At 41.3% G+C, this 16,240-nt stretch overlaps 1 protein-coding gene across 1 annotated transcript in view; it reads left to right on the plus strand.

The window, feature by feature from the left end:
• The window catches only part of PLXDC1 (plexin domain containing 1), a 75,951-nt gene that overhangs the window by 50,249 nt on the left and 9,462 nt on the right, over nt 1-16,240 (plus strand). The window contains exons 8-10 of the mRNA XM_032234525.1: nt 1,749-1,844; nt 5,122-5,203; nt 14,535-14,595. Of these exons, the coding sequence (XP_032090416.1) occupies nt 1,749-1,844; nt 5,122-5,203; nt 14,535-14,595 (239 nt within the window). The remainder of the gene's footprint in view (nt 1-1,748; nt 1,845-5,121; nt 5,204-14,534; nt 14,596-16,240) is intronic.

Raw genomic sequence — 16,240 nt, forward strand, 5'->3', positions numbered from 1 at the left:
ATTACACCATAAAATGGTTTGTTTGTTACCTTAGCATATGTGAACTAGCCATCATAATTTGTTAATCATGATTCAGAGTTTAATATTTTATATATAATTTGCTTGCCTTTGGCTTAGAATGTTATGTAAGCATAGCCACTATATTTTGTAAGCCAGCTTATGCCACATTAATTTAATAGGTTGATGTCCTATTACATTAAATTAATTACTGGTAAATTAAATTTTGAGCTGGAATCCAATCTCCCCCATATCATTCAAACATATGAGTTCAATGTATCTGGAGAAGATGAGGTTGAAGGAGGAAATCACTTTCCTCTAGGAAAGGCTTTCTCCCTCTGCTTGAGATATCTCAGAACCACCCACTTTTATCAGTTCATTTCATTATTGAACCACCATTACTCACTATTGCAATATCCACCGTGCAACCCCATTCAACCACTTGCATCTCATTCTTGGCAGAAAGCCTGCTTAAGGCAGTGTATATTGATTTCCAAGCTACAGCATGAGGAAGAAGAAAAACAAAACCTTCGATTGCAACAAAATGACATCCGTCAGCTACAAGATCACTCAGTTGACAGTTTGATAGTTTTAGTTAAAAGCTAATTTAAAGAACAGCCCATTTAAAAGGAATATAAATAGTGACTATCAATAAACCAGAATTGCTGAAAATTCTAGCTTATTGTTCATCATCTGTGTTCCTAATTTGTGAAGACATTGACATGTTAAATTCTGGGGATGGATGATGGGGAAAGTTGCTTGCTTCCTTGTTGGTTTCTAGTTGGTTTAGCTGCCTCAGCTGGCTGGGACAATTGGACAGCACACAATGGACAAAGAACACAGTTCTCAGCAATTCTTGTTTATAATTATATCCAAATACAGAGCCACAGAGAAAGCCAGAGGAACTTTCCAAACGAGATAATTCCACAGTGAAATAGTTCTGCTGCTGTTACCATTAATGAACAACAAATATTGAGTCTGATTTCAGAAGCCAGTCTGTGAGATAGCTTAAGTTTTAGGAAATGTAAAGCTCTCTAGATATTTCTGACTTCATCAAAACCTGTACTGGTAATCCTTGATTTCTTGACCACAATTGAGCCCAAAATGTATGTTGCTAACTGGAACAGTTGTTTAGTCAGTTTGCCCCATTTTATGACTTTTCTTGCCACAGTTGTTAAGTGAATCACTGCAGTTGTCAAGTTGGTAACATAGTTGTGAAGTGAGTCTGGCTTTCCATTGGCTACACTTGTCAGAGAGTCGCAAAAGGTGATCACATGACCCCAGAACACTAAAACTATTATAAACATGAGTCAGTTACCTAGCATATGAATTTTGATGTGACCATGGGGATATTGCAATAGTCATGTATGAAAAACGGTTATTAGTCACATTTTCAGTGCCATTGTAACTCAAACGGCCTCTAAATGAACTGTTGTAAATTGAGGACTACTTGTAGAATGGGGTTACAGTCTAAAAAATTGGGAAGGTACCAAAATTCCTGTCCTTTACTCAAGCATTGACTTGTGTGAATGTCGCTCCTTCTGAGAACTAACAGGTAGCATCGCATAAAATTCTTGGTGTTCTCTGATCTTGGTTGTTTGTTTAATATGAGCTACATATATTCTCTTCTATTAATTTCATCTTAATATTTAATTATGCAAAATTTGGTGAAACTCTGTGATATGGCCACATTCTGTAAGAGACAGTGTGGAATCCTGATCTAATTTAATATTCCTCCCTAATTATTTTAGAATCTCACCATCGCACCATATATGAATACCATAGAGTGGAACTGGATACTAGCAAGATCACTAATGCATCAGCTGTGGAATTTTTGCCCCTACCCAGTAAGTTCTCACACCAAATTGCATTGACTTGCTTCTTCTAGGCATTGTTTATTGCAAAAGCAGAAGGTAATCATGTGCACCAGGGGTGTCAAACTGGTGGCCTGCAGGCTGGATGTGTCTTGTGCAGGCCACGCCCACCTCAGCTCTGTAAATGGAAAAACATTGCCATAAGTCACATGATGACAATGTGATGTCATGAGTTTGACACCTGTGATGCACAAGCTTGGGATGGATGGGTGGGTGGGTGGGTGGGTGGGAGAGAGGGAGGGAGGGAGGAAGGAAAAAGTTTTAAATATAAGAGGAACATTGTGGAGAAAATCTCACAATGTTTCCCTATAGTTATTAGCACATTAAGTGAAGTAAACAGATTGAACATTTTTTACAAGCCAAATATTTTGGCTATGACAGCTCTGGATTCATCCCCCTCCCAAAAAATGTTATGTCTTACAACATTACTTGCATATTTCTTACATATCAGGATAGAACTCTAATTTCCCCTACTTTTCTAATATGTGCTTATATTTGGTTTTTTGTACTCTTTGGCAAATATGAACATAATGATGTTATTTTCATGGAAGCTGAGCCCTATTTTTTAAAAAGCTTATGGACTTTTCAGATAAAGGTTTGCATGGATGGTAGCCCTACCTCTCCTCAGTTACTGACATTGAATGATTTTCCATCTGAAAAGATGCTGCAGGTGATTCAGCAAGGTTCAAAGAGAAAAAGTTTCAAAACTGGAATGCAAACTGAACAGTTTAACCATATCTTTTTTGCCTCTGGTTAAAAAAAGAAACAAGGCAGCAATTTCTCCCCTCCCTTTCTTTGCTGAATCAGGCAGCCTTTGATTGGTGTTTTTTGTTTTTTTTTAAAAAAGAGAGCTGTAGAGAAATGTCATTTTTAGACTCTGGATCAAATGAAAGGTCTTCAGCTAGCAATATATTTCTTTTGCATTTCAATGTTGCAAGCCCTCTCCCCAGCGCCTGGGGGTTTTCCTGTTCCTTTGATTGGGTGCTTGCCTGGATACTTGTCTCAAGGCCTGACCTGAGAGCACTCAGAGCTGAGAAAAGAGCCTCTTCAACATACACATTCTCTTCTTTGGCGAAAAAGGTAGAAGAGATTGGCAGACATTATAATAGACTAAAATAAAATCCAAGCATAAGTGAAAAGGAACGGATGGTCAACCAGCAGTATGAAAGCATCATTTTAGTATTTTCTGCATGATTATCAATACTTTCCTCTATAACAGAGGAGAGGGTTGTTAAAATTACTGTTGAATATAGTAAAAGGCTCTTGGGTGCATTTTCCTTTTGATATTATTATTATAAAATAAAAAAATAGCATTTTGAATCTTAAACAGATAATATCAAATGTTTTTTACTGAACTAATTCAGTACAAATTTGGGGTTCAAAATATATAGTCAGGCTAGGTTAAGTTGCAGTTATAAATTAAACACTAGGCTTCTTCCACATCACTGCTAGATTCACTTCTTAACCATAACCTTTGCTTTTGTAGTCCTGCAATCCTGTGCGGGGCTGAGTCCATCAACTAATATTCTGAGTGTCCTTTAGTGAGCTGTCCCATGTCAGCCAGTGGAGGGCACCCAAAGCTAGAAAGAAAATAGGAACTCTGTCTCCATCTTTGCTTTCTGTTTCCCCATATTCTTTGCAAGAAGGCAAGACAATTTTAGAAGGCAAGTCACTGTCAGAGGGATGGCAACACCTTTCCAGCAAGGGAAAACAGGAGAAAGGAAAAGAAAATAACAAAAATAGATGAGGTGAGAATTCCCATACGCTTCCAAAGGAAACATTTATTTATTTATCAAAGTTATACAATTCATCTAATTATCTTGAAGTCCAAAAACCAAGTTTGGCAACTTTAAGATGTGTGGACTTCAGTTCCCAGAATTCCACAGTGAGCATGCTAGTTGGGGAATTCTGGCAATTGAAATCCATCTTAAAGTTTAATAGATTTAACAGATTAACAGAATTGGAAGGGACCTTGTAGGTCATCTAGTCCAACCCTCTGCCCAAGTAGGAAACTCTACACCATTTCTGACAGATGGCAGTTCAGTCTCTTCTTGAAAGCTTCCAGTGATGAAGCTTCCACAATTTCTGAAGGCAAGCTGTTCCATTAGTTAATTGCTCTCACTGTCAGAAAAATTCTCATTTCCAGGTTTAATCTCTCCTTGATCAGTTTCCCTCCATTATTCCGGCCTTCAGGTCCTTTGAAAAATAGCTTGACCTCCCTCCTCTCTGTGGCAGCCCCTCAAATATTGGGACACTGCTATCATGTCTCCCCAGTCCTTCTCTTCCCTAGACTAGCCATGCTGCCTAGTTTGAAACATACTGATATAAACTAAACCAATTAATTAAGGTTAGGAAAACTGACTTTCCAACATATATGGAAGTCCTATAGCAACTTGAGGATGCATAAGAGTAGTTTAAATCTCAGATTATTCCTTGATGCCTATATAAAAAATTGGATGTGAAATCAATTAATAGCTATCAAGTCTTCGTTGGAGAGTTGTCTTGACTACTAATAATGTAATGATTATTTTTCATCAGTATTAAAAGAGAGATAGTTGCGCTCTGTAAAGGATTGTTTAGTTTACTCATATTTTACCACATTTAGTAATGAAGATATTACTGCCAGAAAGACTTCAGGTGACTAGCTCTGTAGTTAGACAAGGACAGGAAAAGAACATCACATTTATTATGTATTCAGTTGCAAGTGATTCCAAGTTCTTGCAAATTCTTTTATACTGTGTCAAGAATATAAAAAGTAGTACTTTAAAACAAAAAGATTTACTTGTAAGATAAAAAACAATGCAGCCTTTCCAATTTCTCTGGAATTCTGGGGTTCATCCTGGGACAAGCGCTAGCAGGAGCTGAGCCATTTTTAGAGAAAAAAAATTACAGAATAACTTCTATATTTCCAAACTCCTCACAACTCCTAAGGAATTTTCAGCAACAGTGTATTATCAACCAACAGGGTCATAATATAGCCCACTGTGTGATTTTCTGTTCCAAAAGCAACAGATGCAACAAAGAAAAGAAAAATAACCTGATCTCTTTATTTTAAATGAATACTATGATGATGAGAGTATATTGAACCTGAGCTAGTTTCATCTTGAGGACATGAAGTAACAGAGTTCTATAGTCTCAGTCTGCCTTTCTCAAGTTGTGGGCGAACAAGAATAGAAAGAATATCTTCCAAGCCAGCTTTTGAAAGAAAAGATTGGAACATTCTTTATTCATTACATCTTTTCATTTGTAGCTTGTCTCCAACTTCCCAACTGTGAAGCCTGTATGACATCTGGCCTAAATTTCAATTGCAGTTGGTGCCATGTTCTGCAGAGGTAAGTCTTCTAAATCCAAGGGGGAATCTACGTTCACTTCTCAAAGAAATTAATATTGTCTGGCTCTTGTCCTGAACTTTAACTTGCAGAATTTTTCTAGTCTACAACAGTTGCATGTAGATGGGTATCCTTTGATATCTAGACTGACTAGTCTTAAGTCTCCACATCCCACTCAAGTTTTTTCATGGTTCTCGTCCTCGTCATCCAAAATATTTTTTTAAAAACTGTTTAGCTGTACATAGAGGTCGATATACTGATATGTCAACAAAAAAGATGATTAAAGAAGACAAAGAATGTCTTGAAATCTATTTATGCCATTAAATACAAATTTAATAAAATGTTGAAATTTAGCTCAAGCAAAGAACACCTTAATTGGTGTGCCACATGTGCCACAACTGCCTTTTTTGTATGTGCTCCAGGTGCACTATAGAATCTCTTTTCCCACACTTTTGGGGGAGAAAAAAAAATACCTGTGAAATACTGTATGGCTAACATACTTCCAAGAAGAATATCCTCTCCAAGACTTAATGTGTTGACATCACTCTAACCTTTTTACATAATCACTAATTCTTTGTGTCCCCTTCCCCGCTCAGGTCCAGGAATTATTAAACAGCGCCCCCGGTTATCTAAAACTTGTCACTTGTTATAGAAGTAGAAATACAAGATCAGCAGTGGTGGGATTCAGCCAGTTCACACCACGTGGAGATTCGTACCCTCACCACCCTCCAGACCTTCCGCACAGCTCTCAAGATCTGGCTATCCCGTCAGGCCTGGGGTTAAAGATTATAATCCGTCCCCGCCCGAATGATGAATGTTGCTTCCATTTTTAATTATGTATTGTTTCCATATGTCATTGTGTGTATTCCCTTCCCCATAAGTTGTAAGCCGCCCTGAGTCCCCTCAGGGAAAAGGGCGGCCTATAAATAAACTTATCTACATCTACATCTACATCTACTTCAGGAGAACCGGTTGTTAACTTTCTGAGCAGTTTGATGAACTGCTTGTTGAAAGAAATCATTAGGGCAGAGAATCAGTTGTTAAATTATTTGAATCCCACCACTGAAGACCAGCCCCTTTCATGTGTGAGACACTGTGGTGATGATTTTTTTCTGAAACTCAGTTGCTGTTTATTGTAAGGTGACCAGACGTCCCGCTTTTGGCGGGACACCCCCGCTTTTTAATGCATTTTCCCGCGTCCCGCCCGCCTTTTTAAAAGGCACGCTTTTTTTGGCGCTCGCAGCTCCCGCCCATCAGCTGCTAGCTTGCTGGGCTGGCTCATCGTTCTGTTCTCTATCCTACCTACCTACAAATTTAAGCCAGCCCAGCCTGCCGCTCACTGATTGGATTGGCCTGGACTCCAGCCAATCAGTGAGCTGGCTGGGATGGAAAACGCGGCGTGCTTAAAGTTTTCCATCCCAGCCAGCTCACTGATTGGCTGGAGTCCACTTAGCATGCACGCACCCCCCCTCCTCTCTGCCCCCCCTCTGCAACCCCGGATACCCTCTGCCGCCGTGCCTGAAGCATGGGAGCGCTCACCAGCCGGCAGAACGCCGGAGTGGAAGAGGTGGATGTCCCGTCCAATTCCCTCTACAGATACCCCCCAAAATCTGGTAAGAATGAGCAAGCGGGGGGGGAATATGCGAGAGGTTTGCAGGGAGTCCCGCCTGGCAGGGTTTTGCGCGCGCTCCGTACTCTGAGTTGAGGGAATGGCGAGCAGCGGCTGCAACCCCAGAGTTCGGCTAGGCGAGAACTTTAAGGTGAGCGGCGGGACGGACCCTTGCTGTCAATCTCCCCCCCCTTGTGCCTTTTCGCAGCCGTCCCATCGTTCTCCCGCCAGTGGGGCTGCTCCTGTGATCCCCCCCCCCCGTGGCTGCGAAGGAGTTTCCCGAGAGTTTTAGAGGGTCAGGAGTACGACCCTCATTGCAACGTCGCCATTTGCAAGCTCCGGCTGCTTGGGAGGGTGGTTATTTATTTATTTTTTTCTTCTTGCTTCCGCTTTCTTGCCGGCTTGCAAGGATTGTGGTGGCGGCTTGGATGGAAATAGTGACATTCGTGGCATCGCGCTTGGGGTTAAAAACTGCTTTTCGTTCGCGGCAGCAACTGCTCTTTGAGAATTCTTGCTTGAAAAAACAGGACTCCCTCACGCGGTCCTGAATTGAGGTCCATCTCCCTCCACCCCTAATTAAAAAGCCCCTGGTAAATTCTTGCCTGTCCTGTGCCACTTGGCATGCCTGCCTGTTTAGTTGTTATTGCGCTGATTGAATTCTAAAATACCCCATCAATCTACCCCATCCGGAGGTGGCGGCAAGAGCAGTGCGTTGTTGTTGTTGGGGCCAGCCCGCGGGCGTTAGCCGTTAGGGACCTTCCGTTCTTCCTCCGCACCTCGCCCGAGCAGTCGTTACAGTCGCTGCCCGGCTCCAGCCATGGACGAGCAGGCTGGCCCCAACAACAACAACGCACTGCTCTTGCCGCCACCTCCGGATGGGAAGCAACCACGCCTGTGCGGCCCCTGTGCTGCGGTGGGAAGCGAGTCTGCAAGGCTTGGTTGCTTCCCATCCGGAGGTGGCGGCAAGAGCAGTGCGTTGTTGTTGTTGGGGCCAGCCTGTTCATCCATGGCTGGAGCCGTCGTCGCGGGCCTTAGGGACCTTCCGTTCTTCCTCCGCACCTCGCCCGAGCAGTCGTTACAGTCGCTCCCCAGCTCCAGCCATGGACGAGCAGGCTGGCCCCAACAAGAACAACGCACTGCTCTTGCCGCCACCTCCGGATGGGAAGCAACCACGCCTGTGCGGCCCCTGTGCTGCGGTGGGAAGCGAGTCTGCAAGGCTTGGTTGCTTCCCATCCGGAGGTGGCGGCAAGAGCAGTGCGTTGTTGTTGTTGGGGCCAGCCTGCTCGTCCATGGCTGGAGCCGTCGTCGCGGGCGTTAGGGACCTTCCGTTCTTCCTCCGCACCTCGCCCGAGCAGTCGTTACAGTCGCTGCCCGGCTCCAGCCATGGACGAGCAGGCTGGCCCCAACAACAACAACGCACTGCTCTTGCCGCCACCTCCGGATGGGAAGCAACCACGCCTGTGCGGCCCCTGTGCTGCGGTGGGAAGCGAGTCTGCAAGGCTTGGTTGCTTCCCGCCACCGCCGCTTCCCTCGTCCGTCTCGATTGCTGGAAGCAGTAACAAACGGCGCGTCTGCTCCGCTGTCAGCGCCTTGACAGCCACCCCAGCCGGCAGCTACCGGGCCTCACTGGAGTCAATTGCAAAACCGCGTTCAGCGCTTTGAGGACCTGAGGCATCTTGGGAAATGCAGTTCCCTATCGGAAAGAATGGAGTAGCTGCGAATTTGTAACAACAGAAGATAATAACTTGGTGCTTCGCAGGTTACGAAAATCTCAAGTTTGATTTGCACACTGTTTTTTAAAAGTTAGATAAAGAAATTATGCTGTGAAAGCGACTAGAAAGCCTCCCCTCCCCTTCCTGTGTGCGAGAAAGGGAAGGAGAGGAAGGAAGGAGGGAGGGGGGAAGGAAAAAGAAGAAGGGAGGGGAGAGAAGATGGAAGGAGAAAAGATGGATGGAAGGAGAAAGAATGGGAGGAGAAGGAGGAAGATGGAAGAAAAAAAGAAGAAAAAGAAGAAGGGAGGGAGAAAAGAGGGAAGGAGGTAGGAAGAAAAGGGGAAGAGAGGGAAAGAGCAGAAAGACAAAGAGGATGAAGTTGATAGGCAAGAGGAAAGAGGAAGGAAGGAAAAAAGAAAAAGGGAGGGAGAGAGGAAAGAAGAAAAGATGGAACTAGAAAGGAAAGAAGGGAGGGAGGAAAGGGGAAGACAGGGAAAGAGCAGAAAGACAGAGAAGGTGAAGGTAGATAGGCAGAAGGAAGGAAGAAGGAAGAAATAGGAAAGGAGGGAAGGAGGAAGGAACAGAAGCGAAGAGGAAGAGAGAAATGGAAAGAGCAGAAAGACAGAGAAGGTAGATAGGCAAAAGAAATGAAGCTGAAAGAATGGAAGGAGGAAGGAAGAGAAAAGGAGGAAGGGAGTGAGTGAGGAAAGAAGAGAGGATGGAAGGAGAAAGGAAGGGAGGGAAAGAGCAGAAGACGGATAAGGTGAAGGTAGATAAGCAAGAGGAATGAAGGAAGAAGTGAAGAGTCTCGGGGAGGGGGAAAACATTTAGTGACCAAAGTTACAATGGCATTGAAAAAAGTGACTGATGACCATTTTTCACACTTAGCGACCGTTGTGACCATTTTTCACACTTAGCGACCGTTGCAGCATACTCATGGTCACGTGATCAAAATTTTGTTTGGCAACAGATTCGTATTTATGCTGGTTTCAGTGTCCTGGGGTGACCTTTTGACAAAAAAAATTTTTTTTAATCAAGCCCCCCCCGCCCCCCGGTCAAAGGCGTCCCTCTTTTCCAATCTGAAAATCTGGTCAGCTTAGTTTATTGGACACATGCAACAATAAAAAATGATTGATCCTGTATCCTGTACATGCTGTGTTTAAAATGCACAATGTTGTGTACGATGCCCACAACAAAGCAAAATTTTGCAATTGTAATGGCAGTAGGAAATGTCACAAAGAATAAACTGTATATGTGGGCTTAAGTGCTGTATACCCCTTCACATTTGAGATAGTTTTAAAACATTTCAATCATTTCTTGTCCAGAAATACCATCTCCACTGAAGAGCTAAGCATTTAAATCTTTGCTGCAGTCTGCCTATTGTGTATAACTTGCTTTCCTTAGTCCTCTTCCTTGTGCTGCTTTTCCAGCTCCAATCGCTCACAGACATAACATCCTCTCATCTATCCATTGAGGAAATCATTCATATCTGGAAGTTAACATATATTTGAAATATATTTTGCTTGGCAGAATGCTAGACCTCCCCAAAACTCTATGGCAGCAGAAGAAGCCAGGGGAGATGAGGGTTTGCGTGAAGGTCTATGGTATATTGAGGTAAAATAACAGTAAAATTACAGCCTGGTGAATGTGAATCAACAGTGACATAGGCATCAAAAAGTTGGGGAGAAATACTTGTACAGTTAAATGATCAACTTCAAGGCTCCTTTTCTCTCCTAAAGCAGAATTGTACATGCCAGACATGCTTTGGAAGAAGCATTTTGAGAGTCTCATGCTTTCTGTGGAGTGAGGCCCTCAACATCTGTCCTCCAGTTCTATTTTATTTTTTATTTGGAAATTTTGTTTATTTTTAAAAAGTTTTTATTAGATAAACATTAAAAACATTGGACATAGTGCAACATTTCTGGCATAAACATTTCCATATAGTGATTAGATCTTACAACAATTACATTTTATATCCATTACATAGGTATGCGTAGTCCTTCAAATTACCTGTCCGTTGATCCTTTCTTTAATATAATTACTAATCATACAAATACATATCCAATTCCTACCTATCACACATTCTTAATACCATATTTTCCAATTCTTAACTTGTCTGTGTTTTTCTGGCCCAGCCTTTTTCCCTCATTTCTAACCATCGGTACCATTTGTCCCAGATTTCATGATATTCCATCTCATCCTTGTCTTTGAGCTCTAGAGTCAGTCTGTCCATTTCTGTGCATGCCAGTGTTTTATTTATTATTTCTTGATCCGAGGTAGTCTCTTTATTTTTTTATTTTTGTGCAAAAAACCTCTGCCACCATTAAAATATGCAGTACTAAATATAGTCCACCTTTGCCATGTTTTTCTTTTGTGATCCCTAGTAGAAATAATTCTGGCCTCAACTCCATCCTTTGATTTAGTGTCTCTTCCAAATACTTTCTTATCTGGTGCCAAAAAGCCCTAGCTTTTGGCACCGAGCTGAGGTGGCGCAGTGGTTAAATGCAGCACTGCAGGCCACTTCAGCTGACTGCAGTTCTGCAGTTCGGCTGTTCAAATCTCACCGGCTCAAGGTTGACTCAGCCTTCCATCCTTCCGAGGTGGGTAAAATGAGGACCCGGATTGTTGTTGGGGGCAATATGCTGACTCTGTAAACCGCTTAGAGAGGGCTGAAAGCCCTATGAAGCGGTATATAAGTCTAACTGCTATTGCTATTGCTATTCGTGCACTACCACCACATATAGTAGAAGCAGCATTACATTTCCAACATCGTAGCAATAAGTTTTTGTTAATTTTAGCTAATCTTATGGGTGGGATGTGCTACCTGTAGAACATCTTGTATAAGTTTTCCTTTTATGAGGTGGCTAAAGTTAACTTTTTGTTTCTTGCCAATTGTCCAAATCTATGCTGTAACCAAAGTTCCTACTCCATGCTAACACGGTTTCCTTTACCTGCTCTTCCGCCATTGTATAATCCAATAGATATTGATATAATTTTTAAATCATTTTCTCCTCTTCATCAAGTAAAATTTTATCTAATTCTTTGTGTCCTTTCTTAATACCTCATTCTTTTTTGTCTTTTACGTATCAGGATTGGACTTGTAAGTAATCCCACCATTCCAGTTCTATTCCTTCTTCTAGATTTTAGTTCACCTCTTTCATTTAGTATCTCCTTATAAGTAATTACTTTCCCTAAATTAATAAATTTCGGATGCACGAACATCTCCAACATTGATAACCAGTTTGGGGTTTCCATGTAGTTTTGTTGTTTCATCCTCAACCACACATCTTATATGGTGCCTCTGGCAGTACTGGTGGGTTTTATGTTTTTCATCCCACAGGAAGGCATGCCACCCCATTTGCATACCATGACCTTCCAATGCTAATAGCCTTCTATTTTTAAGTCCTATCCAATCTTTTACCCATGTTAGTGCTGCCGCTTGATAGTATCTTCCCCATTTGGGCAGTCCAAATCCTCTTTTTTCCTTGGAATCCTGTTAGTGTTTCAATTTAATTCTGGGCCTCTTTCCTTGCTAAATAAATTTAGATACCATTTTGTTTAAATTTCTGGAATATTTTTTCTCTAATCTTATTGGTATGTTTTGAAATAAAAAAAGTAAATACTATTTGGAAAATTTATATTGCCACCCATTTGCTCACAGCAACTCAAGGAGGCTTACAGGAAATAAAAACACAATATAAAAGAAATAAAAATTAAAAAATACAAATAATAAAATAAGCCTCCCACCTCTCAGTGACAACACACACTCACATCAGGCATTTAAAGGGCTCTATCCCGCTCTGGGTTCCCCAGATCTACTGGTAGAATCACATCTTCAGGGCCTTCCAGAAGAGTATTAGAGTGGGGGCAGTCTAATTTCCAGAGAAATGATAATAAATGTAATATAAATATAACAAAAGCACTAATGCATTTGTGCAACAAATAAAACATGTAGTCATTTTTTCTGGTAGGAAATGTAGTGTTTTTCTAAAACACAGTATTTTCCATCAACTTTTTAGCTAGCTTAGTTCCAAGTAATATATCTGATAAAATGGATGCATTTTTGTTATGCACTCTGAGAAATTAAGAATTAATGTGCTCTATGACTAACTAAAACAAGAGATATATTAGATTTATGCCCGTATGATGTATATCCATGTGTTAACTTTAATTTGAATTTCAAGAAAAAATTTTAAAAATTCCAGAAAAAAGTATACTTTCTTTCATGAATTCAGAAATGAAGATGAAATGCTGAATCCTATCAATACCTTCAACTGCTACAGGATACTTCCCAACATGCTCAACAGGCTGTCTAAAATTGTGGAGTTGCAAGGCAACAGCTGATTGCTCTGCAAACATCAGAAATGAGGTTCTTTTCTTTCTGGGCATCTTTGTATCAGGAACCATCCACATGTGAACATGTAATTCATGACTTTTGAGTGTATTGGGAAAGATTGATTTTCTGCCACATCTTTTGCCTTCCAAGCTCCTCAGAGCAGCAGCAAATCACAGTTTAATGCAGGGATCAACAACATGTGGCTCTGGAGCCGCATGTGGCTCTTTCATCCCTCTGCTGTGGTCCCTGTCACCAGTCAGCACCACAATTTTGAGAGGAGCTTCCTGTTGTGGGGGGGAAGGGAGAAGCAGGGTGTGCCAGGAGGAGACTCTATGGCAATGGGCAGGTTTTTTGGTCAGCTCCACAATTGATAGGGCCTTCGGTTAGGACAGGTAGAGGAAAAAGGACGCTGCACTAGGAGGATACTCTATGGTGGGGAAACTGGACTTCTGGTCGGCTGCAGAATTGAATGGGGAACTTCCGGTTAGGACTTTGTGGTTCTTTGAGTGTTTAAGGTTGCCGACCCCTGGTCTATTGAATATGCAGGAGGAATAGGTTGGGTTTGGCTCCATTGGAAATCACAACCCCATGGGTTTTGGTGGGGCAGGGTTCTTCAAGAGAATCATTATGCGCGGTTATGTCAAGAGAATCTTGATGTGCTGCTCTTGGGGTAGACCCAAGAGTCCAAAGTAGCTAAGGAAACATTTACATGCTTCGAACCCTGCTGCACTGGAGTGGAATCCCTTAGTTCCTTAAAGAAAGCCTTTTCTGTGTGTTTGTTATATTTATTTAGTGTCCATGTGTCTGGTGTACTAAACCCAGCTGGGAATTCTGATGATAAAATCATACTTAAGAAAATCACTTGGCCCTCCAATATAGATTGGACCAGATGGTCCTAGGGCTTTCCTCTGTTAGCACAGCATGCAGAGGATGGAGACTCCAAATTTTTGCTCTCATGCCAACATTGTTATTACAAAGGCCTGGCAACTGTAGCTTGGTACAGACATGCCAGCAGGTCTTTTTAGCAAAAAGTTTACAGCCTCTTCAGCAAGCTATAATTTTAGGGGTATGAGGGGGGGGGGAATTTGGAGAGAGAGGATGAGAAGAAAGCGAGAATAATTCAGATAAAGGAGCTAGAGTTTTTCATAAAATAACTTCATAAAGACTTGATTCTGGCACCTTGATGTAGATTTCTTCAAGTTAAGCCCCTCATGTCTAGATCTTTCAAAAGTCTCCTGCTTATCTAACTGAAAACATTACAAATCTTAATCTGTGCAGTGATGGTATAATTCCTAATGAGAAATAGAGTGCTCCTATATGCTTTCTTCTTGCATTATACTTGCATTTGTTTTCCATATGTACATTTGCTGAAGCAGTCCATATGCAACAAAGTGGAAGCGTGCAAGAAAAGGCTATCTAGAAGTTTGGTTCACGCAGTTAGTTAAACTGGGATTAACAACACACAGTTGTTCCCTGCATATAATATACTATATTCCCACAGTACACTGAACAATAAATTCTACTTTAGCTTAGTTTAGCCATAGCCACAAAAGGAGACAAAGAATATCTTACTATTTCCTAGATTTCTTAGGAAAAACATTCCCAGTAAAAACATCATCTAACAAGCATCACCACATCATTTTTTAGTATCAGCTCTTATGCTTTCTTTTTCTGTAGGTGCTCCAGTGGCCTTGACCGATACCGTGAAGAGTGGCTGGAATATGGTTGCGGCCAAGAAGTAATTGTTATAGATAATGAAGTTGTAAAAATATAAAATATTCAGTTCTGGCTTAATGCTCACCAATGGGCAACTCTGCATTCCCATTGTTCCTGCTGTCTACATTCAAAATGATCCACATTCATCAAAAAACACTTTCCTCATCCCCACTCCTCACTAAAGAGAAACAAAAGAAACTAAAAAAAAAAAGAAATAGGTGCTTTGCATGCAATTTGTACCTCATCAAGAGAAGAGATAAATTTGTCATGTTCATGTTTCATTATTTAGCTTCCTTTCTTGAAAGAGTGGAGCAAAACATATCAAGTCAGCATTTCCTTATAGGATCTAAAGTATATTGAAATTCAGAAGCTACAAAACAGTTGAAGCAAGAGTTACCTTTAATGGATAAATTCCTGCCTCCAAAAGGAGAACAATATTATACCCACCAAGTAGGAGAAGACATCTGCAGTTGAGCCAAGGTTATAAAGATAGGTGGTGGCATGGATTCATACAGGGCAGACATTAACTGAGAAGAATATGAGTTGGCTTGTGGTAGCGAAGGGTGAGATAAGCTTAGATCCACTCTCAGTTATGGAAGCTCTGTGGGCCAATTGCTATCTTTCAAATCAACCTTTTCACAAGTAGCTGTTGGGGGAAACTTGGAGGAGGGCTTGTGAAAATAGGAAGATGGTGTTTCTGCTGACTCTTGCAGATTATGCAAGAAAATAGTAGAGGGAAGCTGCGGTGGCGCAGTAGTTAGAGTGCAGTACTGCACGCTACTGCAAGCTACTTCTGTTGAGGGAAGGCTGCCTGCAATTTGGCACTTCAAATCTCATCAGGCTCAAGGTTGACTCAGCCTTCTATCCTTCTGAGGTGGGTAAAATGAGGAGCTAAATTGTTGGGGGCAACATGCTGACTCTGTAAACCGCTTAGAGAGGGCTGTAAAGCACTTAAGTCTAAGTACTATTGCTATTTAAGAGATTCCCATATATCCCAATATAAGGAGAAAAGGAAAACTATTGGACTGCACAGTTGAAGTTTGAAGAGTGGAGCAGTAATAAAGATAGCACTGAAGCAGAAGAAGAGAATATGGAAGTAATAGATATTGGGCGTGCCAAATGTCAGTCCCATGAATAATTTATGATATACATTACATATAAATATATAAATTAATTACCATTTTCTTCCAAACTTTTTTTTTACTTTTTTGATACATGACTTTGAATATTCATAAGTTCAATATTTTTTTCCTGTGGGAAAAAATTAATAAAGCATACAAGTAGTCCTTGACTTACAATCATTCATTTAGTGACTGTTCAAAGTTATCATGGTACTGAAGAAAGTGACTTATGACCATTTTTCACACTTACGACTGTTGCAGCATCCCCATGATCATGTTATCAAAATTTGGACAATTGGCAACTGGGTCATATTTATGATGGCTGCAGTGTCCTGTGATGTGATCACCTTTTGCAACCTTCTGACAAAAATCAAGGAGGAAGCCAAATTCACTTAACAATTGTGTCACTTATTTAGCAACTGCAGCAATTCACTTCACAATTGCAAGGAAGATCATAAAATGTGGCAAAACAACTATCTCTCTTAGCAACAGAAATGTTAGGCTCAGTTGAGGTCATAAATCAAGGACCTTACAACCTAGTTCATT

This window comes from Thamnophis elegans, chromosome Z (assembly GCF_009769535.1).
Source record: "Thamnophis elegans isolate rThaEle1 chromosome Z, rThaEle1.pri, whole genome shotgun sequence".
Lineage (NCBI taxonomy): Eukaryota > Metazoa > Chordata > Lepidosauria > Squamata > Colubridae > Thamnophis > Thamnophis elegans.